This window comes from Sparus aurata, chromosome 1, assembly GCF_900880675.1.
Source record: "Sparus aurata chromosome 1, fSpaAur1.1, whole genome shotgun sequence".
NCBI classification, from domain to species: domain Eukaryota; kingdom Metazoa; phylum Chordata; class Actinopteri; order Spariformes; family Sparidae; genus Sparus; species Sparus aurata.
In genome coordinates, this window is record NC_044187.1 from 36,794,123 (window position 1) to 36,820,928 (window position 26,806).

At 42.4% G+C, this 26,806-nt stretch overlaps 1 protein-coding gene across 11 annotated transcripts in view; it reads right to left on the reverse strand.

The window, feature by feature from the left end:
* The window catches only part of LOC115588090 (teneurin-3), a 742,469-nt gene that overhangs the window by 108,094 nt on the left and 607,569 nt on the right, over positions 1-26,806 (reverse strand). For all 11 annotated transcript variants that reach the window (XM_030428416.1, XM_030428484.1, XM_030428503.1 and 8 more), the window contains 2 exons: positions 15,507-15,680; positions 14,711-14,775 (listed from right to left, as the gene is read on the reverse strand). In XM_030428416.1, coding sequence (XP_030284276.1) covers positions 14,711-14,775; positions 15,507-15,680 — 239 coding nt within the window. The remainder of the gene's footprint in view (positions 1-14,710; positions 14,776-15,506; positions 15,681-26,806) is intronic.

A 26,806-nucleotide genomic window follows, 5' to 3' on the forward strand; every position in this document is an offset into this window, starting at 1 on the left:
GCATACTGAACACTAGCAGTATGTTTTTGGGAACTTGAATTGCATCTGAAATTCTCTCAGGTTAGGTAAACAAATCAAGTGGGCGACTACACATGACATAAACACACACGCAAACGTTCCAGTACCCAGATATGGATTGAGTGGAGTGTGTAGCTCCTGGCAGCTAATCTGACATAAACAATATAACACTCACTTCTACCACCTACGTGCTTGCTCTCTCCCCCTGTCCTTGCTGTTTGTGTGTGTGTGTGTGTGTGTGTGTGTGTGTGTGAGTGAATAGGTGTCCATGGGCCTGTTGATCATCTGCTCATTTGCTACCCCCCTCCTTTTCCTCACATCTCAATTGACACGGAAACAGATTTTTCAGGCCAGAAATCAGTCAAATGTGTGTAAACCAGAGAGAAAAGACATGTCCACACCCACGAAAACCATTTCTATTCAGCAGCACGCCTCCCTCCTTAAGCGATTTCGTATAGTCTGCAGAGTTATGCTGACTGTCTGATGAAGCACTGCAGAGGCACTGTAGCATTTTGCAAAATTAGGCAGCAGAAGAGGCATTTGCTACTGTGCTTTTGCCTTGTCAACCCAACAGAATCACACTGTGCAATTTGAAACTGTGGGTTGTTGTCTGGGTTTACACTGACATATCAGTTTTACATAGCAGGACCCACTGTTTCTAGTCTCATTCTGCTGGATTCAGGCACATTTTTTAAAATTATGTTCAAGTAGAGTACTGTCTGAGAATCTGATTTCTATGGATTACTATTATACCAGGGCTCTCAAACTCAAATTAGCTTGAGGCAACTGCTGGTATTGGCATCTCATAAGAGGACCACTTCAGCGTTACAACACTACAAGATTTCTATGAAAATGTAGCTTTTACTTCCAATATCGACGTAATAACACTAACATGCAAACAGCAGTTTGAATACATTTTCATATGATTACTTTTAAACAATGGATGCAAATCTATTTTCATTGTTCTTAAATAACTTATTGAAACTTTGGGAATTACATTTGTACTTTTTTTTTTTTCTGCCAGACACCTGGTTGCACTTTATTTTGTTTATATTTAACTAAATAAAATGTATACAGAAGTAAACATCAGTATGTACATTAGTTTTTAACACTTACAGTGCAAACTGTTTTCCTTATAAATACTTTTTAGTAGTTTTAATAATTTATTAGACTTAAACCATAATTCATATTTAAACCTTGCATGGGGCTTTTTCAAGGTAGTTGGTGTTCCCATAGTTACACAGTGGTCTGGCTTGTGCCGTTTACAGTACTTGTCCACCGCTCTGATGTTTTACTATATATATATTGGGCAATATATGCCACGAACACAAGCTGCTGGAGGAATCTACTCTGACAGAATGTCCATACCAATTTAAACCTGTAATAGAGAACAACCTTAATGAGGGAATAGCATACACCAGGCTTTGAAGACAGTTTTTTTAGTGGCCAAACCCTGTAATACATCGTCATTGTGAAAGAAGCATCTTGAAAACAGTGGATATAATTTGAGTGTCAAAACCCCTCTAAAATCATTTGTTTTACTGTCATAATTTTAGCCATTAAGTCCAATAAAATCCGGAAAGTCTAGAGGAGTGTTTTCATTCATTCATTAATTTATGCAGAAAGGATGCAGAGTTGAGAAATGAACATCCCTCGAGTGGGGCCAAAGCGTGCCTACCCCACCTCCTAGCAGGCTGCGGCGAAGACCTGTGACGCGGGCCAACCGGTGACAAGTGCCCCCCTTAGGCCCAAACAAGCATATGTTGGGATACTAAGGAGACCAGAGAGAAAGATGTTTCTAAAAGTCTGGATGTTCCTGCTCTCAGTATTGCTTGTGAAAACCCAACAGTTCCTGATTTTGCTGCATCATAAAAAAGCTTCTAAATAACTGAATGAAGGGTGCATCTGGGCCTCGCAGAGAATTTATCGGAAATCAAATAAGTTTATCACTGAATTAGCAATTTGTTAGTGGTGACCGTAAAAGGAGAAGGGGTTTTTTATGGCCGCCCTTTTGACCACTACTCAAGACGGTGAAAGAACAGTTCCCTGGGGTGTGCCAGCTTGCTTGTCAGATGTGGTGACAAGCAACACTTGCACACCCCAGGGAACTGTTCTTTCACCATTATTGTTAACCATCTACACCTCTGACTTCTGCTATAACTCCCGGACGTGCCACCGGCAGAAGTTCTCTGATGACTCCTCCATTGTTGGATGTTTCAAGGACAATAAGGAGGAGGAATACAGGGACGGGTGGTGTGGCAGTTGAGCACCTTATGCTCAACATCAGGAAAACCAAGGGGCTGTTTCCATAGAAGGGGAGGGGGTGGAGATGTTAAACACATACAGGTCCCTCTGGGTACATCTAAACAATAAACTGGACTGGTCAGTCAACACTGAGGCCCTCTACAGGAAGGTACTGAGCAGGCTGTTCTTTCTGAGGAGGATCAGGTCTTTCAATGTGCGCACTAGGCTGCTACAAATGTTCTACCAGTCTGTAGTAGCCAGTGTCATATTCTTTGCAGCAGTGTGCTGGGGAGGTGGCATCGGGAGCAGTGGTGCTATCAAACTGAACAAACTGGTGAGGAAAGCCAGCTCTGTGGTGGGGATGAAAATGGACAGCGTGGAGGTGGTGACAGAGAGGAAAGCTGCAAGCTATAATGGACAGTCCCTCCTTTAAACTTAGAGTCAGACCTTCTTTATTGTCATTCAAATTGTAAGACCTTACAGTGCAGATGGGAACGAAATTTCATAGCAGTTGGCTCAGCATAGTACAGGATAAAAAAAACAGAAAGTATTATACATCAAAATGTAAATGTGAACGTCTCTGCTGGTGTTATGAGCCCTGGTCCGGCATTGTTATTTTGCAATATCCTGGATGGGAGGAAGTGAAGTCCCGGTGATTTTCTGCACTGTCCTCACCACCCTCTGCAGGGAATCCCAGTCAGAGGCACTGCAGGATCCTGAGCAGACAGGGATGAAGCTGGTCAGTATGTTCTCTGTAGTGCCTCTTTCAAAGGTGACAAGAATTGGAGAGGGGAGGTATGCTCTCCTCATCCAGCGCAGAAAGTGCATGTGCCGCTGAGCTCTCTTCATAAGAGCTCCGGTTGTGATGGGACCAGGTCAGAGTGTCTGTTATCTGCACCCCCAGGAACTTGGTGCTGCTGACTCTCTCTACTGCTGTGTTGTTGATGAAGAGTGCTGTGTGACTGGGCTGGCTCCTCTCCTTGGTTTTGTCAGTGTTCAGGGCCAGGTTGTTGATTTTGCACCAGTCCACCAGATTTCCCCTCCTCTCTGTCGGCTGCATCCTCGTCATCATGGATGAGGCCACTACCGTCGTGTTATCTGCAAACTTGTGGTTATTAGTGGTCCTGGCACAACAGTCGTGGGTCATCAGAGTGAACAGCAGTGGACTCAGGATGCAGCCCTGAGGGGAGCCGGTGCTCAGGGAGATGACATTGGAGGCGTTGTTGCCCACCTGCACAGACTGTGGTCTGTTGATGAGGATGTCAAGCACCCAGTTACACTGCGGCGTGCTGAAACCAAAGGGGGAGGAGTTTGCTCACCAGATGCTGTGGGATGATAGTATTGATAGTATTATGTCCAGAAACAACATTCGCACATTGGCACGTGCCACCATGTCACCACATTTTAAAGCGTCATTCTGTGCTTTCAGCTGTGCATGTACCTGACTGGTAATACAGGGTTTCTCGTTGGCCTGTGTGGTGATGTTTTTGATCACACTAACATCCTCCATGCACTTCTGAATGGCCACATGTGATGATTGTTCGTAGCAGCTGCCTTGCATATGTCCCAGTCTGTGCGCCTGAAGCAGTCCTGTAATGCTTCAATAGCTCCTGTAGGCCAAACCCTGACTTGCTTCACTGTGGGTTTTTTCCCCATCAGCACGGGCTTGTATGCAGTAATTAGCATCGCCGAGAGATGGTCTGAGGAGCAAAGGTGGGGGCGAGCAGCATTGAACGCCTTTTTGATGTTACTGTAGGCCAGGTCCAGTGTGCTCTCTCCCTGGTTGCAAAATCCACATACTGATGGAAGTGAGGAAACACAGTTTTAACATTGGCTTGATTGAAGTCCTGTGCCACAATGGAAACTTCCTCTGGATGTGACTGCAGTTCACTGATCCTCTCCATGCTGAGCTGAGGCAACACGGGAGCACATTAAGCCCCAGACTCATCTAACCACATACCTCAGAGCGCTTGAGGGGCTCTTTCACACCATCAGTGATAAGACTACACAACACCATCACCACAGCTCCCAACACCTCCTTTCTCCACTTTCTCCACAATCAACGATACACTTCACTGTCACAAAGACTGATTGTTTTAATTTTTTGTTCTTGTTGTTATTTATTATCTCAGGAATCACAATTGCACAGGCACATTTATGAAATACACTATATTGCCAAAAGTATTCACTCACCCATCCAAATAATTGAAATCAGGTGTTCCAATCACTTCCATGGCCACAGTTGTATAAAAGCAAGCACCCAGCACTAAAATTCCCATAAACACCCCTAAACCTTGTGGAAAGCCTTCCCAGAAGAGGTGAAGCTGTTATAGCTGCAAAGGGTGGACCAATGTCATATTAAACCCTATGGATTAAGAATCGGGTGTCACTTAAGTTCATGTGCGAGTCAAAGCAGGTGAGCAAATACTTTTGGCAGTATAGTGTATATTGCACGTCAAGTACACACAAGGACAGTTACTATATATAGTATGTTTATCTTAATTTAATCATTTTTTTTAAATAATATTCTTTATTCAAAATATAATGTTAATCTTTCCAATAGCTCTTCATTATTTTCTTTATTTCTATATCAGGTGCAGAAACACCTTCAAACAGGTAGCCACATTAATGTCTTTAACTTGTTATTTTTTTTTTGTTGAGCTAGAACAAAAAATCCAAAGCAGTAACCTTTTTTATTGGTTCAAAATGGAAGTCTGTACGGAACTCCTCATGTGTCCACAGCAGATAGTAGAGAGTCGTGTCAAGGACCAATTACTGATTCAACTTGGGAATCTTTAGTGAGAGAAACCCCTGCCATATATTACACACCACCACCACCACCACCCCCAACCCTGTCCCAATGTGCATGCTCCACCCAACTCACACACTGATTCTGCACACAAAAACACACTTCTCTGCCTCATTAAATTAGAGCCGTGCTGTGCTACTCTGTTACCCACAACCCCTCCTGGTGAGGACAGGACCAGAGGGTCATGGGAGAGTGCTGGCTAATCGACAAGAGCCTGTGTGTGTGTGTGTGTGTGTGTGTGTGTGTGTGTGTGTGTGTGTGTGTGCGCGCGCGTGCGTGATAAAGTAGAGGATTAATGGCCATGGTAACAGTCATATTAGGCTGGTTCTCTCTAACAGAACCTTTTTAGGAAATATGGTAGTCAACCGAACATTTCAGAGAAATTTTGTTGTTGAAGAAAGATACAAAAAAAATAAAAAATTCTTGAATAAGGTTGAACTACAGTAATTAAGATTTTTGTTGGTCATAGTAATTTGGCATCAGCTCTAAATCCATCACAGAGCTAAGGTGGATAGTTGTTGTTGATTGCCTCAAATGACCTGTTGGCAGGTTGTTATCAATTCTCCAATATCTCCTATTTTTATCAATATTAATTGCTGAAATACTGTACATTGTTTAAACAAGTACAAATCTGAATGGATTGCTACTATTTGACGAGTCAAAAACATTTCCCTCACTCTCCTGTGCATTCTGTTGCACAACTTAAAATGGGGGACTTGTACCTTTATCATCCTGATTTGTTACATGGAAGGTGAAAAGTTATTCCAGCCCAGTATCCCGAGGAATTACATGCATATTGGATGATTCCACACCACATGATTTATGTCCACTGTCAATGCTAAATGTCAATGCAGGAAATATAGTGTCTTTAGGTAGGGAGGCTGAAACTGAGGTGGTGGAGCTCAGCGGCACATCTGACATTTAACTAGACCCAAAGTGTTTTGCTGCCTAACCAAAACTGTGGGTTATTTGCCAGAACCATGATCTTTCCCTAATCCCTAAACTTAACCCATGTGGGTCAAATTGACCCCCACTGTCAACTTAATCGCCAAATTTTATTAAAGTTTGTCAGAGAAAAAATTCCAGCGATTTGACAGTTCATGTTCTGTGTACATGTAAGCATGCTGATATTAGCAGTAAAATGTGGATACTTATTAGGTTAATTCATCAGCAGGTTCACTGCTGTACTTGGGCGTGTTAGCATGCTGACATTTTCTAATTAGAACTAAACAACAACTAAAGTACAGCTGGTGAGAAGAATGTCATTTGTTTTCCGGGTATCAGTAAGTAAAGATTGTCCTAATTAAATTAAATTTTGACCAAATGAAGGCACTAGAAATGTTATATCGCAACCTTTCCATCGTTGTTGTTGTCAGATGATCACCAAAGTCAGGAATGTTCATCCTCTGGGGATCATCAATGTCTGTACAAAACTGGCAACCTATCAATGAGTTATAGTAGTGAGACATTTCAGTTCATAGCAGTGGGTTGACTGACAAATAAACTAAAATAACCATAGTACCACAGAGCTGCCAGCACGGCAAACAACTGCTAATGATATGCTAATGGTACCTTGAAGCTTTTCGTCAGCCTTCAGCAAAATCTCTGGCAGCTTTGTAAAATGTTGGACGGCTCATTTTTAGCTGTACTTCTACATGATAACATCTGACAGCATCAAACTGACCTGAAAAAATCCCTTTCTTCAGCACAGCAGTGTGTCCACATTTTACACCTAATGACCAGGTTCCGAAATTAGCACTGACCAACTGGTGAATGCATAATATCACACAACACTTGAGCACAACATGCAAGGGTGGGCTGAAACATGTGGCATTGCATCTAGCCTATTGCAACATTTCCTGTATTATGATACTGCCTTCGTGCACAGGTAAGATGATGTTGGAAGACAAAGCTATAGCAAAGAATGTCCACTTCCTATCCAGTAAAACTACCACAGACAATAGAACAGTCAAAGCTGTGCCCTTATTGTATATTTGTGTAAATCAGATTTGTTTTGAGAAACTATGACCAAATTGTAGCTGACATAGTGAAATCCAGAACCACTTCTGTCGAGGACAATTTCCAATTAGTTATGTAAACAGCATATAATCATCTGAGCTTACATTCAACTCCTATATTTGGCTTTGAGCTATTTGTTTTGGACATATAACAGACATCACACTGATGGAAATACTCAGATGATTTGGTTTAAGGGAAGTGTGAGTGATGAGAGGGCTGAACCACAAATGACTTGAATTCATTAATTTTAAGGAATCATTACAAAACAGCACAGGCCAGTGGGATTTACAAAAAGAAATGTGTCTCATGTCTCACAAATACGTGTGCAGGTCATGTAGCTGCTGAGGATTTGTTTAATGCAGGGCCTTGTTTTATGGGGCACACTTCAGCTTAGTGAGACACAAAAGGAGTTTTAGTGTGTAAACGTGTGTTTTTGTTAACAGTCTTGCCTTGCACAGAAACTATGAAAAAACAGGAAAAGAAACAAAAGACAGCAACTTGTACAACCTGTTCTCTTGTAGCTTGTAATCTGATCACTGAAGCCAGATGTTAATACCAGTTGTGAACAGGTCTTGAGTTCCAACTGATCCCCTCCCCACTCCTGAGTCTCTGCAGTTTGTGTTCAGTGACTGTCCAAAGACTGACAGAGTAATATGTGTGTCTTACTGTGTCCATGTTGGTGTGGGTGTCAGTATGATCCTGTGTGGTCTTGTTTATCTCTGAATGTGAATGTGTGTGTGTGTGTATGTTTGTGTGCACGCTCATCCTTGTGTGAGACCAATTCACGAGACTTGGTGTGTGTGTTAAGACTGCAAGTGAATCATTAAATCCCAGGAAACTCTAAACAGATGCTTTGAATGAAAAAAAAAACAAAAAAACTCTCTAACAATGCTGCGTGATGGAGCCGCACACACACACACACACACACACACACACACACACACACACACACCACAGCTCGTCAGAACAAATTTCCCCACACACTCACGGACTAGCCTGAGGCAACAGATATTCAAGTACAAGGACCATCTCAGCTGCAGTCATAATTGCTTCTGTTCATTGTGGGAATCGATGACCTTTAGAAAAACCACCACTCTGCCTCCCCTCTGACTCTTACGTTCTATAATTCCTGCCTCTGTCTTTCTCTCTGGCCATTTAAAAAATAGTGTTCACTCACAATCTAACAAGGATCAATCTACAGCTGTAGTGCGGCCTCCATTGGGATCTAAGAGGCAAACATTGATTTGTTTTGCTTTTTGGAAAACAGTCATATATTAGTGCACAAAAAAACAATGCATATTCTTGTCAGAATGTAAAAGCCTCTGAAGGAGTGCTTTCGTGGGACATGCCTGTAGTTTGTCTAGTCAGGTTGAAGAGGTTAATGACTTCAGTGACACCGTTTTAAATTAAGTGTGGCTCAATGCACATTCAAGTCTGTCACAAAAGTATCATCTGCAGCACAACGATCGAAAGTGATTACAATTGAGTAAATTAATGATAATATCAATGATTTTTATAGTAGTTCTGTGATTTTCTATGTTATTTATTTTCATATAAATAGCACAATAGCCTTCAAGTAACAGAGGACACCAGAAAACCAAGATGGCGCATTCAAAATAACAACAACATAAGCCCTGATTTTTCTATTTCTGAACAATGCCACTAAATTACAATAGCCAGTGCCTCATGCCAAGTCACTGGAGTTACACAAGTAACAAAAAACATTCCTCACATCGCGGTAGACAAAGTTACCAGCTAATCATCACCTGGTGCAACATTTTTACCATGCTGCCTTTCTGAAGCATGAGTTATGTTATTTCTCTAAACCAATTCAACCACTTCAGAGCGTCCTGAACACAAACTAATGTTATTATAACAGTCCGGTCACTTGAAAGACAATTCTGCTAACCAGTAGCCATAAACACAAAGCTAAACACCAGTGTTAGCATACGAGCTAACAAGCTACATTCACCAACAAGTTTCGTAGCTCTACTGCAACATCGTAAGGTGATATGTGCTATTGCGAGTATTACTGTAACTGCGCCATCTTAGCCTTGTGGTTAAAACATAGAATGAATCATATAACAAGCAGGGGTCCTTACTTGTCCAGCAGAAAAGCAGCTAACTCTGCATCACTCCTGAGTCCTTACAACTCCCACAGCTCCCTGCACCTCTGAAATGATGCTCTGATATTTATCCTAGTTTTCTCCCTGGCTCGGTCCAATTCTTTCTTTTAACACTGCCTTTATCACTAGTCTTCTTATTTCTCCTCATTAACGTGGGCAATAGTGGGGCATTTTTCGGCTCTGTTCTTGTCTGTTCTCCTCCATTGTTTACAGTTTGAGCTTGAACGTATCTGATCAGAGGCCTGTACTGCGAAGCCAGTTTAGTGGGTTAGCGAGGTATGTTGAGTCTAAAGCCAGGCTTCCCTGTACTGCAAAGGTGGCTCTCTTTTAACCCGGCTAGATCACCATGGTAACTTATGCTTAGCTCATAACCTGGTCCCGACCAGGTTATGTTCAGAGTTTCAGCTTAAAATCGGCTATAAAAGCGCCGCTGTTTCACTGTGTAACTCATTCGGAGATGGCGTCACCATTCATTGAGAACCCGGCGGACCTGGGAGCAAGAATAATTCGGGCAGCACTACGACGTGAGCGGCTTCTTCGTGATCGCGCTGATCCGCTGGCATTTCCTGATGAAATTCTCTATGAGCGATATAGATTTTCAGCCGAGGGAATACGGTACATTTGCTCACTTATTGAGCCGAGTGTCAGGAATGCCACTGGAAGAAGCTGTGCACTCACTGTCGGGCAAACTGTTTGTGTAGCCCTTCGTTTTGTTGCCACGGGAACCTACTTACATTCAGTTGGTGATGCAGAAAATCTGAGCAAGAACACACTCTGACAAAATGATGGGGCAGCTTGGCTACATACCACTTCGAATGATGTGTTTGTATTTGGCTCTTATTTGCTGCCATGTCCGACTGCTGCTCCCACATCTTAATAAAATGCAATATGAAATATTAATTATCCGACCTAGTATTTATTTGTCACAGATAATGAGTAAAGTTACTTATTTCTTTGATGTGGCCATGAATAAACTGATGAACTGATCAATGTTTCACCCGTTGTAGGGCAGTGTACGCCCAAACACAAATCTTACAGGCTTGAGCTATTTTCACTGTCAAAAAGGTCTTTATTGTCATTGTACAGGGACAGTAGCTACATTTGCTTGTTCATCCCGACACAGTAATACAAAAAACAAAAAAAAAACACTGAACATTTATAGCCTACGCACACTCAGCCGGTTAATATGTAAAAGTTGCACAATGTTGAGCTTTCAGATATTAAAACACTATGGGCTTAATATAATATTGATCATGATATTAATCATTGTTAACTTACGCATTTACACGGTCAGCAGTTTTCTGCCAGCAGCCCTCCCTCGCTCTATTGGCGGCGACAGTGTTACTTTTTGCCGTGATGGTTTCTTTGAATTCTTCATAGCCTTCCATAATAAGAATCTGCTCATCTTGAGTAAAATATGTGGCCCGGGATCGATCCATTTTCGCACGGAAGTAGAATAATATGACGTCAAACGCCCCCTTTTATGTGAACGCGCGCAGAGCACAAAGCAGAGAACCGGACTTGACAAATTAAGTTGATAACTACCGTCGCAGTACCGTTTAACTCTGATTGGGGACTTGGGGCTTTGTTGAGCTGCATCATGAGCACAAAGCCTGGCTATGTTGAGCCCCCTTCGCAGTACAGGCCTCTGGTAAGAGCAGACACTGCGCCTGTGCAGGGGAGGGGCACTGCCCAGTACACTGTGTGAGGGAGGGGAGCTGCCAGCAGCATGCACAAGAGTGATGGACACTTCTCAGACACTTCCCTCGGCTCTGATTGGTTGTATTGAGCGGTGGATTCTTGAAAATCAAATTAGGGCCACTGGGTGGAGCCACAGACAGTGGATTTTTACACAGCTGACCTGTATCTTATTTTATTATTTATTATTTCCTTAATTATTTCCTTATTTGCACTAAATTGTCTCCTGTTTGTTGTACTGTTGTTCTTATGTGCTGTGTCCTTGAGTGCTTTGAAAGGCACCTTTAAATAAAATGCATTATTATTATTATTATTATTATTATTATCATTATTATTATTATTATTATTTTATTCTACTGTCAGATCATACTGACAATTTTAGCAAATACAACAAAAAAATTGTTAGAGACTACAGCTTTAATATCAGAAATAGCTTCTTCGCGTACAGCTGCGGTATTATTTTCCTCATATAAATTGGCAAAGACAGTAACAGTTAACTGTTCTGGGACATTTCTCTTTATTTAGTTGAGTGAAGGACCTGTGCAGTTATCAGACTGTCAGATTGACACGCCCTTGAAACGGCTCATCCATTCACACTGGCTCCGTTCGCCAGTACTGTGCCTCTGATACTACCTCCAGAGGCATTTCAGCGCCGGAGCGTAATTTCACCCCTGGCCTCCTCTGGGACATTCACACAGAGGCAGACGCGGAGAATTGGCACATGATTCCCGCATTCGAACAGCAGCATGAATGCGGCAAGTAACTAGAATTAACTCTGCCACCCAACTCGGAGAAAGGGAAGAGAGTAACCCAACCTGCGGCAGCTTTTATAGGTAAGGATCTACGGCCTTATTCTGTAGCTGACAACACTGGGTTTGGTCACCTGTTGAAGACACTGGAGCCTTGATATAAGCTCGAGTCACGCAGCCACTTCACAGAAAAGGTTGCACCTGCACTTTACCACAAACTAAGGCCCAGGTAATGTCATCAATGAGCCAAGCTAGTCGAGTAGGAATAACATATTATTCCTGGACTTCAGTCACGACAGAATCTTATTTAACAGTAACGGTACATTACATTAGCAAGGACTGGCAGATTTTGTCACAAGCGCCGTTTATGAGTCTCACACTGGTGCTCATCTGGCAGAGCTACTGTCTCGTGTCGTGGAAGAATGGCAGCTATCAGAGAAAGATGTGGTGCTTGTGACAGACTGTTGCAGCTCAAGGTGTCAGGTGGAATACGCCATGGTCGAGGGGTTCTTGGAACAACAGCCTGCAATCTGTGCCACCTTGCTGTTTCCAGAAATCAGAAAAGGAGAGTCAGATCTCCCTACTTTCAATGAAACAGATGTGTCAAATGCAGAAGACATTTTGAGTGCATTAAAGCCTATGAAGGATGCAACTTTACTGATGTCTAAAGAGAGCAATCCAACAGTATGTCTTTATTGCTCCTCTAAGTGCACAACTCCTCCAGAACATGACACCATCGGAGACTTGCCCCTGGTCCGCCAGGTCAAAAATGCCATCAAAACAGATCTCTGTTCAAACATAGACACAGTGCACACCTAGGAGGACAGAAGTGGATGAAGAGCCTGGGGGAACAGAAACTCTGGAAGATGAGACATCCACGGAGGACAGCCCCTCTGCTCCCAAAAGAAAGAAAGCACTGCTTGTGAGTTTGCTAGAACAGTCTTTTACTGACACTGAGGGTACAGCAGAACCCAAGAACTCCTATGCAAGGGCTGAAGAGGAAATGGAAAAATACTGCAAAGCCCCATCTCTGCCTCTTACTGAGGACCCTTTGAACTGGTGGCGTGTCCATGAGGTAACATTTCCCCCTCCTCTTTTGGCTGGCAAAGCCATACCTGTGCATCCCAGGCACAAGCGTATCTGAAGAGTGGGTTTTCTTCACTGCCGGACATGTGGTCATTGCAAAAAGAAGCACTCTCAAACCAGAGCATGTGGATCAGCTAGTGTTACTACAGGAAAACTTGCATATTCCCAAATGCTGAGCAGTTATTCATGTTTGTGATGTATGGCACACATGTATAGCACCTTCAGGAAGTGCCCTGGCTTGACGCGCTAAGGGAGGACGTCCTCCCTTACCAATCAGCAACCAGAATACAAGATTGACAGCAGGTTGGTCCAATAACAGTTCCCAAATTTCATCCTCACGTTTATACAGCCGTAAACAAAAAATACTACTATGTATTTTAGAGCTTTCACTGCCGTGAAGATGTGTTGAGTGCTAAGATAGCACAGGGGGTAGTGCAGTTGCCTGCTATTCAGGTGACTGGGGTTCAAATCCCAAAAGAGATAGAAGTTTTTTGTTTTTTTTTGTCTTGTATATTAGCTTTTTAATGAAATGTTTTTTTAAAGAAGTCTTGTAAGTCACTGTTTTATTGCTTAATTTTCATTGAATATAAGAAAGTAGGGTTAATTAGTTGACTTGTATAAAATAACATGACACCGTGGACTGGTTTTCCTCCTGTCCTCCCCAATTTTTTCAGCCACCAGCCGCCACTGTGACACTGTTACTTTTATCTTTGTTATAGCATGTTACTGCAGAATGGTTTAGCTTTAAAATATTCATACGACAGGCTCAGGCTAGGCCTATGCTATTTATTTTTGTTTACAGACAACGGTGGATCCACTGTGGTGCTGAAAATAGCGGACTGCCACACCAAAGTCACTGATCTGCTTCGTGAGACCAACACCTATGAGACACTAAGGCAAGATCCTACCATTAGCTACAAAAAGGTTGTAGCATATCTGGAAAATGGCAGAGTCACTGACCAATATGTAACTGACTATAACCTGGGGAAGACAGATAGGCATCTATGGATTCCCCAGGATACACAAGGAAGGAAGGTTACCTGTAACAAATCGAAGCACTCTGGTCGGTAACACTCAACACATCCTCAAAGACTCACAGGATTTCGCCAACAAGGTGAGAGAAATAACACTGGCCTCAGACAAAACAATGGTTTCTTATGATGTCACATCACTTTTTACGTGCATTTCCACTGAAGAAGCAGTAAAGATGGTGAAGAAACGCCTGCTACAACGCAACACTCTGTCCAGCAGAATCGACTTTACCACAGACCAAATTTCTACCTCCAGTACAGTGGAGGTTTCTACAGACAGAAGCACGGCTGTGCCATGGGCTCGATGGTGTCCCTGATTGTGGCCAACCTCTTCATGGAAGAAGTTGTTGGGTTGTGGGTCAACAACCCACAAGTGGCCCTAACAACTCTTAAAACTCAGAACTCACATGTGTCCTCAATGACTTTAAGGACACTCCCAAACAGATTTTAAAATGCAACTCCCCTCCAGTTAGTTAGAACTGAAGAAGCTTCCTGGATGAGAGGTGAAACGTCTTCAAGAAACTGAAACACGTCCAGTTGATAGAGCACTTAGAATTACCATGACCTGATTATCTTACATATTACAGATAGCACTTTCAGGTTTAGAATGAGGTCTTGAGAAAAGGAAACCCTGGCAGTTTATATATCACAAACTGACAAACAACACATGCAGGAACAAAAGTACAAGACGGCTGATACAGAGTTGGTCAAAGAGGGAACGAGCCTGGAGGAGAGATAAGGGGGGATCAAAACAAACAATTCAGGGGAAAGCAAAACTAAAAGTCTGTGTGGTGGGACAAACTCACCCTTTACTCTTATGTGGGAGCATAAAGTTACAGCACTGAATTTGAAAAGTGTGTGTGTGTGTGTGTGTGTGTGTGTGTGTGTGTGTGTGTGTGTGAGAGAGAGAGAGAGAGAGAGATGTCTTACCTATGCAGTAACAGAGCAGGACAGAGAGCAGTACAGACAGCCCGACTGCACTGAGGGCTGTACACCTGAGAACAGACAGAAACATAAAGATTGTGGTTGTGTTGCGGTGTTTCTTCAGTACTGACTCTACGAAACCTTCACAGTTCAAAGAAACATCTTCTAGACTGATTATAACTTATCTACAATTGTGTGACTTTCAATGTCTGATCAACTGCCACAGTACAGTCGATTTCATTATAGACCGTAAAGTCTACATGAGTGCTCCATTACTTTTGAATGAATCATTTCATCGTCAATATTCTGATTTTATTTTATCATCATTTTGATTTATGTTTATCTAACAAATAACAGTCAACTTGATTAAAACTGTAGAGGTTCACTGTGCGTTTGGGGCAGTGAAAAGTTTGGTTTCAATTGCACAAATGTGAATTTATGTATGTATGTATGTCTTAAATACATCAGATTATATCTAACTGCATACAATATGGTTGTGTGTGATTGATAGTGCAAAAAAGATCGCTGATTGGTTCCTGCCTTGAAACCACAAGTTAAAGGGCCAGCTCCTCCCAGTTCCTGGGTGCTCTCCTCTGTCAGCCAGACTGCCAGCGTGTTTGATTGTGTGAAAAAAATGTGTTTTTGAATAAAACCGTTTAAAAATGCTTCGCTGCTGGTGGTGCTTGAAGGATGGGAAAAGGGGAGTCTCATGTTCATGTCGCACCAGAGTTTCCCCTAGGCCCCGGTTGTAACAATTTCATATGAATCTGGTTTGTTTTATTGATGGCTCGTTCCATCTTACCTCCATGAGCAGTACTTGGAGGATTTCTTGAACTTGAAGGCAGAGCGGGACAAGGTATTCCTCGGCAATGGCCTGGTGGGTGGGGAGTACACTGACCCTGTTGCCATTGTGTAGCCAGGAGTTGCTGTGGAGAAGAGGGGGGTGGTGCCTGTACCTGTCTTGAAGAGAAAGTGCCTGGAGGGCAAGAGAGGAAGAGAAGAGAGACGGAGGAGATCATTGTGTTACATGTGGGACATTGGCTTTACATACACAAAATATTAGAGTATACAACTGAAACACACTGTCGTCCCCGGACGACGTGTCAAGTAACTGTGTGAATCCTGATTACTGCCATAACTGCAAGTGCCGGATAGTACACACTATGATTCAAATGCACCAAAGGTTTTGGAATCGGTCCAGTAGGTCACCTCAGCTGGCAGCTGTGACATGGCTGCAATGACTGCAACATAATCCTCTGGCACAACTGCAGCTATCAAAGTAAAGGTGTTAGTGCGTTTGTTTGTGTGTGTGTGTGTGTGTGTCCGGCAGGATCACAAAAATAATTCTGACAGACAGAACTTTGTTTTAAATAAAATGATCAATTCTGTCCCCGCAGCCACAGGTGTTTTCCCAGGAGAAGTCTTGCTCCGAGGTGAGTTGTTGTAGGCAGATGACAGTGGTGAGAGTCGACAGAAAGGTCTGTCTTTGTGAGAATCGTTTCTGTGAAAAGCTTTAGAATAACAACCCTGGCCTGTCAGTGGAAAAAGAGGCACTTTTAAGCCACAGCATGGGACTCTATATACAGCAGCGCTTTGTTTTTGTGTAGACCATAATGGCTGTGACTTTCATGATCTCATCTGACTGTCTGCAAGTAGGAGTCACAATATGTTCTTACACTGGTGAACTGATGTGGTGTGCATAGTGTGGTTCAACCACAAGTAACATACTACTGCGAGGTTAACAGTATTTGCCAGGAATGTCTGAGATGTTCTAGATTAGTGTTAGTATATTAGGATTATTGCTTTAAGCACATATTAGAAGGCCAGTTTCCAGTTGCTGGCTTTTGAGTTAATAACAATATTTATTTAGAAGTTATCAATAAAGTGACAAGACAGTGATTGAAGAGGTGGTGAGGTATTTCCTGACTACTCAAGTTAGCCCTGGGGAGGGAAATACAGATGACAACCAGTTATTTGAAAATTTGGGCTACCGTGAGTGCAGCATCATGGTGCTCATCGAGACGTGGCTAACGGACATCGACGCTAACCTGGATGGCTTTCAAATGCAGCAGGACTAGATGGCAGAGAGCGGTAAGAGGAAAGGAGGAGGGCTGGCTGTGTTTGTTAATGACAGATGGTGTAACTCTGGGCACATCACTGTTAAAGAACAGGTCTGCAGTAAGGACATCGAACTTTTAGCTGTTAGCATGAGGCCGTACTACCTCCCGAGGGAGTTCACACAGGTGATTGTACTCACTGTGTATATCCCCCCCTCTGCTAGCACTGATGCAGCTTGTGATGTTCTCCACTCAGTCACAAGCTCACTGCAGGCACAGCACCCACAGACCCTCATTCTCATCTCTGGGGACTTCTATCATGCCTCTCTGTCCTCCACCCTGCCCACATTCACACAATATGTCACCTGCCACACCAGAGACAATAATCACTGAACTTATTCCATCCCAACAGCAAGGAGGCATAAAACTCACCCCCCTCCCTCTCCTGGGAAGATCTGACCACAACCTGGTGCATCTCCTGCCTGTTTACAAGCCCCTTGTTAACACGCAACCAGTGGAAACCTGCACAGTTAAGACATGGACTGAGGAGTCTGAGGAGGCTCTGAGGGACTGCTTTGACTCAACTGTGTGGGAAGAACTATGTTGTATAATGGACTATATAAACTTCTGCTACAGGAGGAAGACGGAGGACTAGCTGCAGCAGAGAAATGCTAGTGACGTCTGGAAAACCATCTCAGGGCAGAGGACACCAGTGCTGCCTGGTTTTAGAGCTCACTTTTAATTTCAGGATCCATGTTAACAGGTTTGACCGTTCATGCAGGATACCTGAGACGTGCTAGTATTGTGAGTGGTTCTTGGCAAAAATGGTGGTCTTTTCTTGCAGTGAGTGACTGTGACCACTGAAACAAGCCAACCAAGATACAATGGACTATATAGACGAGACGTGTTCATGGCTGTCCACATAGCCAACAAGACTGTCTGTGAGAAAACGTGTGGGAACATTTGCAAGAGAAAAATATTGGCACATACATGCGTTGCTGCAGTAATTACCAAGGTCACAATGTCTAATTAATGACAGAACTCCAGCTAACGAGCATCTGTAATTACAATCAAACTGCTCTCTAACAAGGCAGTGTGATTAACAATTAGAGCCTATTATAACAAGGGCCCTTCAATTAATACCTGCCTTTAGGCTAGATGTGAAGAGAGAGCTGCAAGAACAAGACACAAAAGAGTGCAGGAGTTAAAGATGAGAGGGGGCTGAATAAATAGAAAGAGGTGAGTGACAGAACTACAGAGAGAGAGACTCGGAGCATTACTGTGTTTGTATTACGAGTTTGAGCCGTCAACACTTAAACACATTTGTAGAGATGAGATGAGATGCACTCACAACCAAAGTCACACAACCAAACAACCTCAGACAAACATAGAAGATGCTATATTTCATATTATTTGGAACAACATCAGGAAGACATTTCATAAGCTTAAGCTGCTCATAAGTGGTTTATATAAGGTGCAATCTCACGGCAGACTTTAAGTTATCATTAGATAATTCATTTAAACAACCACAGCCATGTGCAATATCAACATATATAAGCAATACGTCTAAGTGTGAATCTTTGACTTTGTCAGGCACTATATATATTGAGATAATATCCACGTGGTGTCATTATGCTCCAGACTAACGTTTTGCCTGGTAATGTTAAACTCTACTGAACTCTCCAGGGAGGAAAAGAGAGAGCAGCACTGATGAGAGAGCGACCATGCAACATGATATTCTATGCAGACTGGATTCTCTTTAATAGTCTGATTGAGTGAAAGCTGACTCATATGAAGGGGTCCAAAGAGGGTTGAACATGCATAAATATGTCTACTTTATACGGCTACAGCTATGAAACGCATGTTTCCTCACTATGTTAGGGTCACCTCTCTCCTGAGTCTGTGCACTGTCTCACTCCTTCTCGCTCTCCTTGTGGTAGAGGGGGGAAGCTGGGTCTTGCAGATAGAAACAACATAACATAAGTATGTATATAATGAGGAAGTAGATCAGCTGATTGATTGAAGAATGTTTTCTGTTTGCTATGATTTTGTTATTTCTAACGTTGCCACGGCAAAATGCTACCAGTGTTAACACTGATCCTGGTGTCTGACATCATACATAACCAACGATGACTTCAAATACAAATTTCTAAAAACTGAAACTGAAACTGAAATTGGGTTTTTAATTTAGAAACACTTCTTGCTTTCCCTTTGAGGCCAAGGGGAGACTTGTCATTATAGTCCATCACTGTCTGTCCTACCCACAGAACTACATCATTCAAAGGAATAGGGGAAGTTATTGTCTCGACTAACGGTCCCTAAAGTCCAAACTGACGCAGGAAAGGGGCATTACAGTGTACTGCTCTGTCTCCTTGGCATCTTTGCGAGCTGGTCTCACTGGATGTATTTTAAGTGATTTGAAATGACTAAGAAGCAAAGACATCTGGTTGTAGATGATTTTAATGAAGATGAATGTTTTCAATATTTCAAGAATCATTAATTTGTTCTTTGTCTTTTCTTTAATTGTTAAACAATATGTATGTTTTATGTCTGCAGCTGTTTTACTTTGCTGCTGTCTGTGTTGGCAAAGAGATTTGTCTCTTTATCAAACTGTTGCACTGCCATGTCAGTACAGCACAAATAGGGTGCACATTATTAGGGCCAGTTATCACGTGGAAAATGACGGCCTTCAGATGTGACCCCTTTGTATTGATTTGCCATTCTGTATATGTGAATAGTCTGGTAGAGATATCTTGGTATATCTGCAAACCTTTTGTGTACTTTACTGTTTGTGTGCGAAAGTGATTGACTGCAGGCCTGCTGCTGGTCATTGGACTTTGCGGTCACCTGGTCCCACACCTGGCTAGATTGTAATAAAAAAAATGGATGCGGAAGTGTCGCGGAGGGGCTAACAATGCCAGGTCATGCTTGGGGAGTGTACGGGAGTCCCGAGCTGCTTCTGCCGCTAAGTGCTCTTAGAAGCGGAGAGGGGGAATTAAGCATGGACAGAGAAAAGCGTCTGATGATGGATCCCTCCCTCCAGTGAGGACATACCTTTGTTGTTGTCGCGAGGAGCTTTTATTGCAGTGTTGCAGATTTTTACTTTTTAATGGTTTGGATAATTATTTTCTTTTGCTGTATTCTGGCGGAGTACCTGGAGAAGGACTCTCAGCCATGGCGTCATGACGAGGACTAGTTATGGACAGTAAGAACAGACCTGTGTGTGTATGTGTGTGTGAAGGTGTATGTGTGTAAACAAAATGAGAAAATGTAGGTTTTGTGTCTTTGGATGAATTGTTGACATAGATCTTGTAATACGCAACTGTCAGTGCCTTTTTTTTCATTATTTTATATCTGCAAGGAGCACAAAAGAATCGTAAAAGATAATCAGAGGACCCCATGAAAATGCGGTAAGAATCGTTATTCAAATAACAGATTGTTACATGAAATAACTATGAATAAAGGTTGAATAAAATACAACTGTCATAATTTTGCAGAGTTTGAAAATCCAATGTGCATGCGCAAATCCACAAAAATGGTGGCCTTATTGCAGGCAGAGGCATGTGTCAAGCCCTCAGGAAAGGTATTTATCAGGAGCAAGCTGTGGAAGAGGTAGCATACTATACTGTATTAACAACCATTTTGTCTAGTTTTACTGGTGTAACCCTAAGACAAATTATGTATCATGAATATATAAAGGAGCACTCTGTAGTTTTCTCAGAGAAATGTTAATGAGAAGAGAAAGATCTTCATTGGCTGATTTTTTTTTTCTTTTTAAAGGGCAACACAATTTATACTGTTTTACTTTGATTTTATGTGGCGGGTCCTGACACTTTTCTAGCTTTAAACATGGTTCTGGGACCTTCCTCACTGGGATTTTCCTCTGAGAACAGCTTGTTCACTCACCATGGAAGAATACATAATTTTGAGTTTGTATCATGATGTAATAAAAATGTAAATATTGAAATTCTAGGTTGGAATTCCTACTCCAGAACATGTGAATGGTCAAGGCTGCAGCAACGATGTAGAGCTTATAGCAGAGGAACCTAATGGCCACAAGAGGGAGACAAAAGCCCCATACTCCTGTAGGAGTTCACTGGTCTGGCAATAACTCAGGTGCTCAGAGGACAGTCATAGTGTGTGATGCTTGCCTACACTCAGCTGCAGGCGTAAATGCAACCATGAGGTTGGCTGGATTTGTTTCAGTCCACCACTCCACAGGGCTGCTTTGTGATCACGATGTAATGTGTGTAAGTGTAAATGCTAAAGCTTTTACAATCAACATGCAGACGGATGGACCAAATCTGAACAATGGTAGCTGTTTACTTACTATGGAGAGGGAGAAACAACTTTACAAGAACAGAAAAGGGCAGGGAGGGGATGTGTGCCCTCTGTCTACACATGCAGCGTTGTCTGCTGATATTGTTTTATTTCACTTGTAAAAATTAACTGAATAAAATAGTCGAACTGGAGGTATACTTGGTTTAGCTGTGAGATGTTCTATCTTTTGTTTATTCAAAAACAGAGCAGAGGGGTCCCGGGACAGGACTCAAACCAAGGACCACTGCAGCAAGGACAAAGCCTCTATACATGAGACGCTCACTCTACCAACACAAATCATTGTGAGAGTGAGATGCATTTTTTAATAGCTTATTTTGTCAGATGAAAGCTGTCACCGATATTAATGTAATCAGAAATAGAATTTAGAGTTCTAAAAAGATTTTTCTCTTGCTTTCATTTTTGTTTTCCTATTTTTGCAACCACTTCCTGCTTTTCATCATCAATAGCACTTTCATGTCAATTACCCACGAAGTTGTAAAATGAGGATGTGTGAAGCTCAACACATGGAAACATCCTTAAAAAATCTCGATTATCTGAAAATATAGCTGCAAATGTAAAAATACCCCCCCCGCACAAAACATTTAAAGGAAGATGGACAAGATGTAGACATCTGATTCTGTTTGTAATGCTCGCAAAGCCGAGCATGATGAAATCAGTCCTTGATAGATGGTAATGTTCATATATTTCACAAATCACAAGGAAAAGACACAGAACTGTTTAGAGAAAATCTGTCACCAACCACAACCAAGTGACACTTACACTTCTCTCATATTAGTCATGTTTGTCCTAGTCTTATAATCAGCAGTGTAATCAGCATTATCAGCATAATCTTGTGAAAATGTGACAGACTCAACTTACACACAGACTGAAATAAATGATAAAGGAGATGTGCAGCCTTCCCCAGCACATTTGGATTCATTTTGCACAGAACCGGAAACATTTTAACAGGAAACAATCAATTAACTGTTTTAAATTAAGAATATTAATCCTGGTATTTCCATCACTCCCCTGCAAGTTTAGCTATTTTTGGCTGATGAATATATGAACTGGAAGCACTGCTCTTTGCGGGATTAGAGACATGAAGTTCTCATAATTCAGCTGCACTCGAACATAAGTGTACCGAGACTGCACTCGTAGAGGAACAACACACAGCAGAGCAGTTATGATATGGACATGGACGATTTTGAAATCCACCAGCCACAGTTGCCTGTCGCCAAAAAGTTCATTTCGACCCTGAACAGAGCTGACATCACTCTGTTCACCAGTCTTGAGTCCAAGTGAAGAGCCACACATGTCCAAAGACAGAACCAACTCAACAAGGCTGTTTTCCATGCGGTGCGAATTAAGGCACAATGAGCAAAGGGGATGTATTTGGTCTCTTAATAAACTCTAGGTGTGTTTTGCATGAACTGAACCAATCAGAATGTCACGCCCATTCCCTTTAAATTCTAGGTGCACCTACTCATTGCTTTCCTTGTGCCTAAATCTAAATAAGCACAGCTGAGACCCAGAAATAGAAAATTCGACTGAAACAAACAGAAAGTTGTAGCTTAAAGATACAGTCCCCTCCTTTATTCTGGCTGTATAATGAAAACATTTGAAAAATTTGAAACATTGATCAACAATGAATATGAGACAAGAGATCCCCATTTCATCTTTCATCCGTTTCAAGACTTAGAATGTAGCATCATTTGGAACATGACACCACATTTTTAGGTGAGCTAAAGTACAGGAATAGGTACGTAAAATAGATTAGACCGAATAATACTTAAGTTGCAAATCCTTTGCTTGCAATAACTGCATCAAGCCTGCGACCCACTGACATTAGCAAACCTTTGCATTCGTTTTTTGTGATGCTTTTCCAGGCTTTCACTGCAGCCTCTTTCAGTTTTTATGTTTCTCCCTTCAGTCTGCTCTTTAGTAGGTAAACTGCATGCTAAATTTTACGTCTGGAGATCGACTTGGCCAGTCTAAAACCTTCCACTTCTTTCCCCTGATGAACTCCTCGATTGTTTTGGTAGTGTGTTCTGGGTCTTCGTTTGCTGTATGATGAATGCTCTCTCAATCAGTTTGGTTCCATCTCTCTTTAAATAGGCACACAGAATGTTTCTGGAGACTTCTGACTTCATTTTGCTGCTGCCATTGTGTGTTACATCATCAATGAAGATCAATGAGCCCGTCCCAGAAGAAGCCATGCAAGCCCAATCCATCATATAACATCCACCTTGTTTCACAGATGAGTTTGTGTGTTTGGGATCATAAGCAGATCCTTTCTTGGTACTTTTTGGTACCGGCTCCTAATTGGGCCGGTACCAGGGTACCATTAAGATTCTGGACAAACAGTACTAGGGGCGGCTGTAGCTCAGTGGGTAGAGCTGGTGGACCAGTGATTGGAAGCTGGTTCAAATCTCAGCTCCACTGGGGCAGAACTGAGCTACATGTCGAAGTATCCTTGAGCAAGATACTGAACCCCAAAATTGCTCCTGATGTGCAGTTGGCACTTTACTCTGCTATCAGTAAGAGTCACCTGCGATGAGCTGGCGACTCATCCAGGGTTTACTCTGGCCTTTGGCCATAGAGTTATCTGGATTTTTATTTATTTTTTGATGGTTTTTTATCGGTTTTTGACATGGATGGTTTTTGAGTGTCTACCCAACTGTAATGACTACAAACTTAACAACAAACTCTGTGACTTGACGTCGCAGAAATGAAATCAGGTGCCGCTGCCAAGGCGCTGCAGTCTTAGGGGCCGTCCACACGGGCGAAAACGATCTTTTTTTAATCCGTCTTCCTCGTCATCGTTTTAAGAATATTTGCGTCCACACGGATCCACTGAAAACGACCGAAAATGCTGTAGTTCATATTCCAGGCCTCTAGGTGGCGCTTGGCATTCACCAAAAACGGAGAAGAAGGCACGGAGCATGCGCATTAAGCTTGCGCGCTGTAAACAAACAGACAGTAGACGGAGAAACCGAACACAACAAGAAGAAGATGAAAATGGCTAGTGCAAGGAAACCAGAATCGTTTGTGTGGACCGTTAATGAGGTCGAACTGCTGCTGTGACTCACACTCAACTACAAGGCGAGTACATTGCAAGAAAGGCTCAATATCTTCTGCTGCACGAACACGAGCATGTAGTCCGCCATTGTTGTTGTTGTTGTTATTGGACGTCGCGGGGTGGGGCGATGGCGTCATCGTTCTGAAAAGTATGCAGATTCGCCGTCCACATGAAAACGGGAGGGCTGCGTTTTTGGATTTCTCCACCCTGAGACCCGTTTTCAAAAAAGTGCGTTTTCAGGCGCTGCGTTTTCAGGATCATTATGGATGGTCGGCCAAAACGATGCAATATGTGTGCGTTTTCTAAAAAAAAAAAAACGTTGTCTGGAGGGGGCCTTAGGGGTAGCTGGGCTGCTAACTTTACTTTGTTATAGCAATCAAACACGACGCACTTCTTTTAGCTTCATACTATGCGCGCTCCAAGTGTTTGGTGATGTTGCTTACCCCGAATTTCCACTGGATACTGTCTGCTGCGTTATGGCTCCGATCCGGTTTTGCTCCGCCATCCGCCATCTGGTAACCCCCACCGGTTGCGTTTTGAGTCCGCCATGGCGCAGTACGGTAGACAGCTGGCGTCGCAAAGCCGAGGAGTTTCCGCAATAATCACATAATCACTTGCGACCGCAGTTATAGGTCTATGTTGTAAAAACAACAACACGAAGTGTTCCCGTCAGAAGGATTAGTAGAAGAGCTTGTGTTTGTCTCTTTTTTGAGATTTGTGTGCTGGTGTACGTACGTTATATTGTTATTTCGGTACTTGACTTCCTGCCTGCTCGGTGCTAAATTCAGCTGAATTGCTGCGTTGTGCTCCAGCATCCGCAAGATATAGAAGTCCTGGTTATCTGTCCGGAGTATTTGTAATTGCATAGCTTCTGTTCTGTTGAAGCTTTATTATTACCTTGTGGTAATAAAAAGACGGTTACAACATCTTGTAAAGTCTTTGTTTTTTTCCACAAAATTACATGTTGTAGTATCGATAAGAATATTGATAAGTATCGGTACCGATAAGGAGTATCGGTATCGGTATCGGTAAAATCCTAACGATATACAACCCTACTTACCTGGGGTTTTGCAGAAATGTATTTGGCTAAAATGTATTATGCTGACTGGGTTAGATCTTGTTGAAACAGATTCAGAATGATGTATCCAAACACCTCCAATGTATTCAAACTAAAGCTTAAGTGTAGCAAAACAAAAGAGTGTGTATGTGTGTGTGCGTGCGCGCGTGTGTGTGTGTGTGTGTGTGTGAGATCAATGCCTGTTCAATCCGGTGACCAGTTGTGTTGGGTGTCTCTTGACACAACAGGTGCATTCACATTCTGTCTGATTATGGGAACATTATGGTGCATCTAAAAAAAGCACCAATTTTCATTTTCAGTTAAAACATGCCTGCATCACCTGTTTTGATCCTGCTTACTCACAGCATGGCAAAAGTACTCCGCCTCATGAGTAGCTGCCTTTAGTTACCATGGTGACGTAGTTCACTAGAGAATGAGCGACCATTCTGAAGCCAAAAAGGCTGTGTTAGAGCCACCCTTAACTCCCTTACTCACTAGTCTCAGCATTATTCAGATTTAGCTCTCTTTGCAGTATGACTGTCATTATGATGAAATGGAAGACAGACTTGGTGATGTTTTGGAATTTTTTTTTCAATTTTTTTAGTTTGAGCAATGCATGGAGCCCTGCGCATGGCCCTTTTGTGAAGTGATTTCAAATAAAAGTCAGCAATAAAGCAAAGTGGAAAACAAACATCTATGACCTAATGTAGCGTCAGCTTAAGTCACAACATGAAGCCAAATATCACTCAAGATCACTTTAACTAAGGATTAGCAAATATGTTCGACCATTCAACACACAAGAAAAGCAACATTTCAATGTGAACAATCTTGTATTTTAACTTAAAATCTGCTATAATTATTTGGATCCGCATAAAATTGTACTAACTCACAAGTCCTTTTCACACAGAGATGTTTCTGCCAACGATTTATAATCAATATGGATGCTGTTGTGATCATGATCGTGTTGTGAACATGTTGTGATTGACATCATGACCCATCATGCATCGTGGAAAGTGACAAATAGAGTTTTTTGCTCTAACATACAATACGTAAATAGCGGACACTGTCTGGCTCTGCCACTGTAACTTTGCTTTGTGGGTTAGGTGAGGGGGACATTTTTCTTGTATTTGATGAGTGAAGGATCTGTTTAGCTGAAAGACTGAACACCAACAGACTCCTGCCTCCTTTTCCATTCACACAGATGCCATCTTGCCTCTGATTCTACTTCCAGTGGCGGATTGGAGGCCGAACAAACTGTCCTCCCTCTCCGCCTCTGTAACTTTAACACTGACGGCAAGGCGGGGTATCTGTGCAAGGTTCCCGCTCTGAAGGAGCATTGTGAATGGGGCTACAGATGCCGGTTATCATGCCTGATTTTTTCCCCCATCAAGATCCATGTATTATTCACGATTAATGAAAATGTGGAATGGAAAAATTCCTGGATCCGTCACTTTTTCTGGATCTGAACCAAAATGATGGGGTCTATTCTGGGCTGAGATCCATTCTCTATCCAATTTGTGTGTGTGTGTGTGTGTGTGTGCGCGCGTGCGTGTGTGTGCGTGCGTGCGTGTGTTTGTGAATAAAGGGTC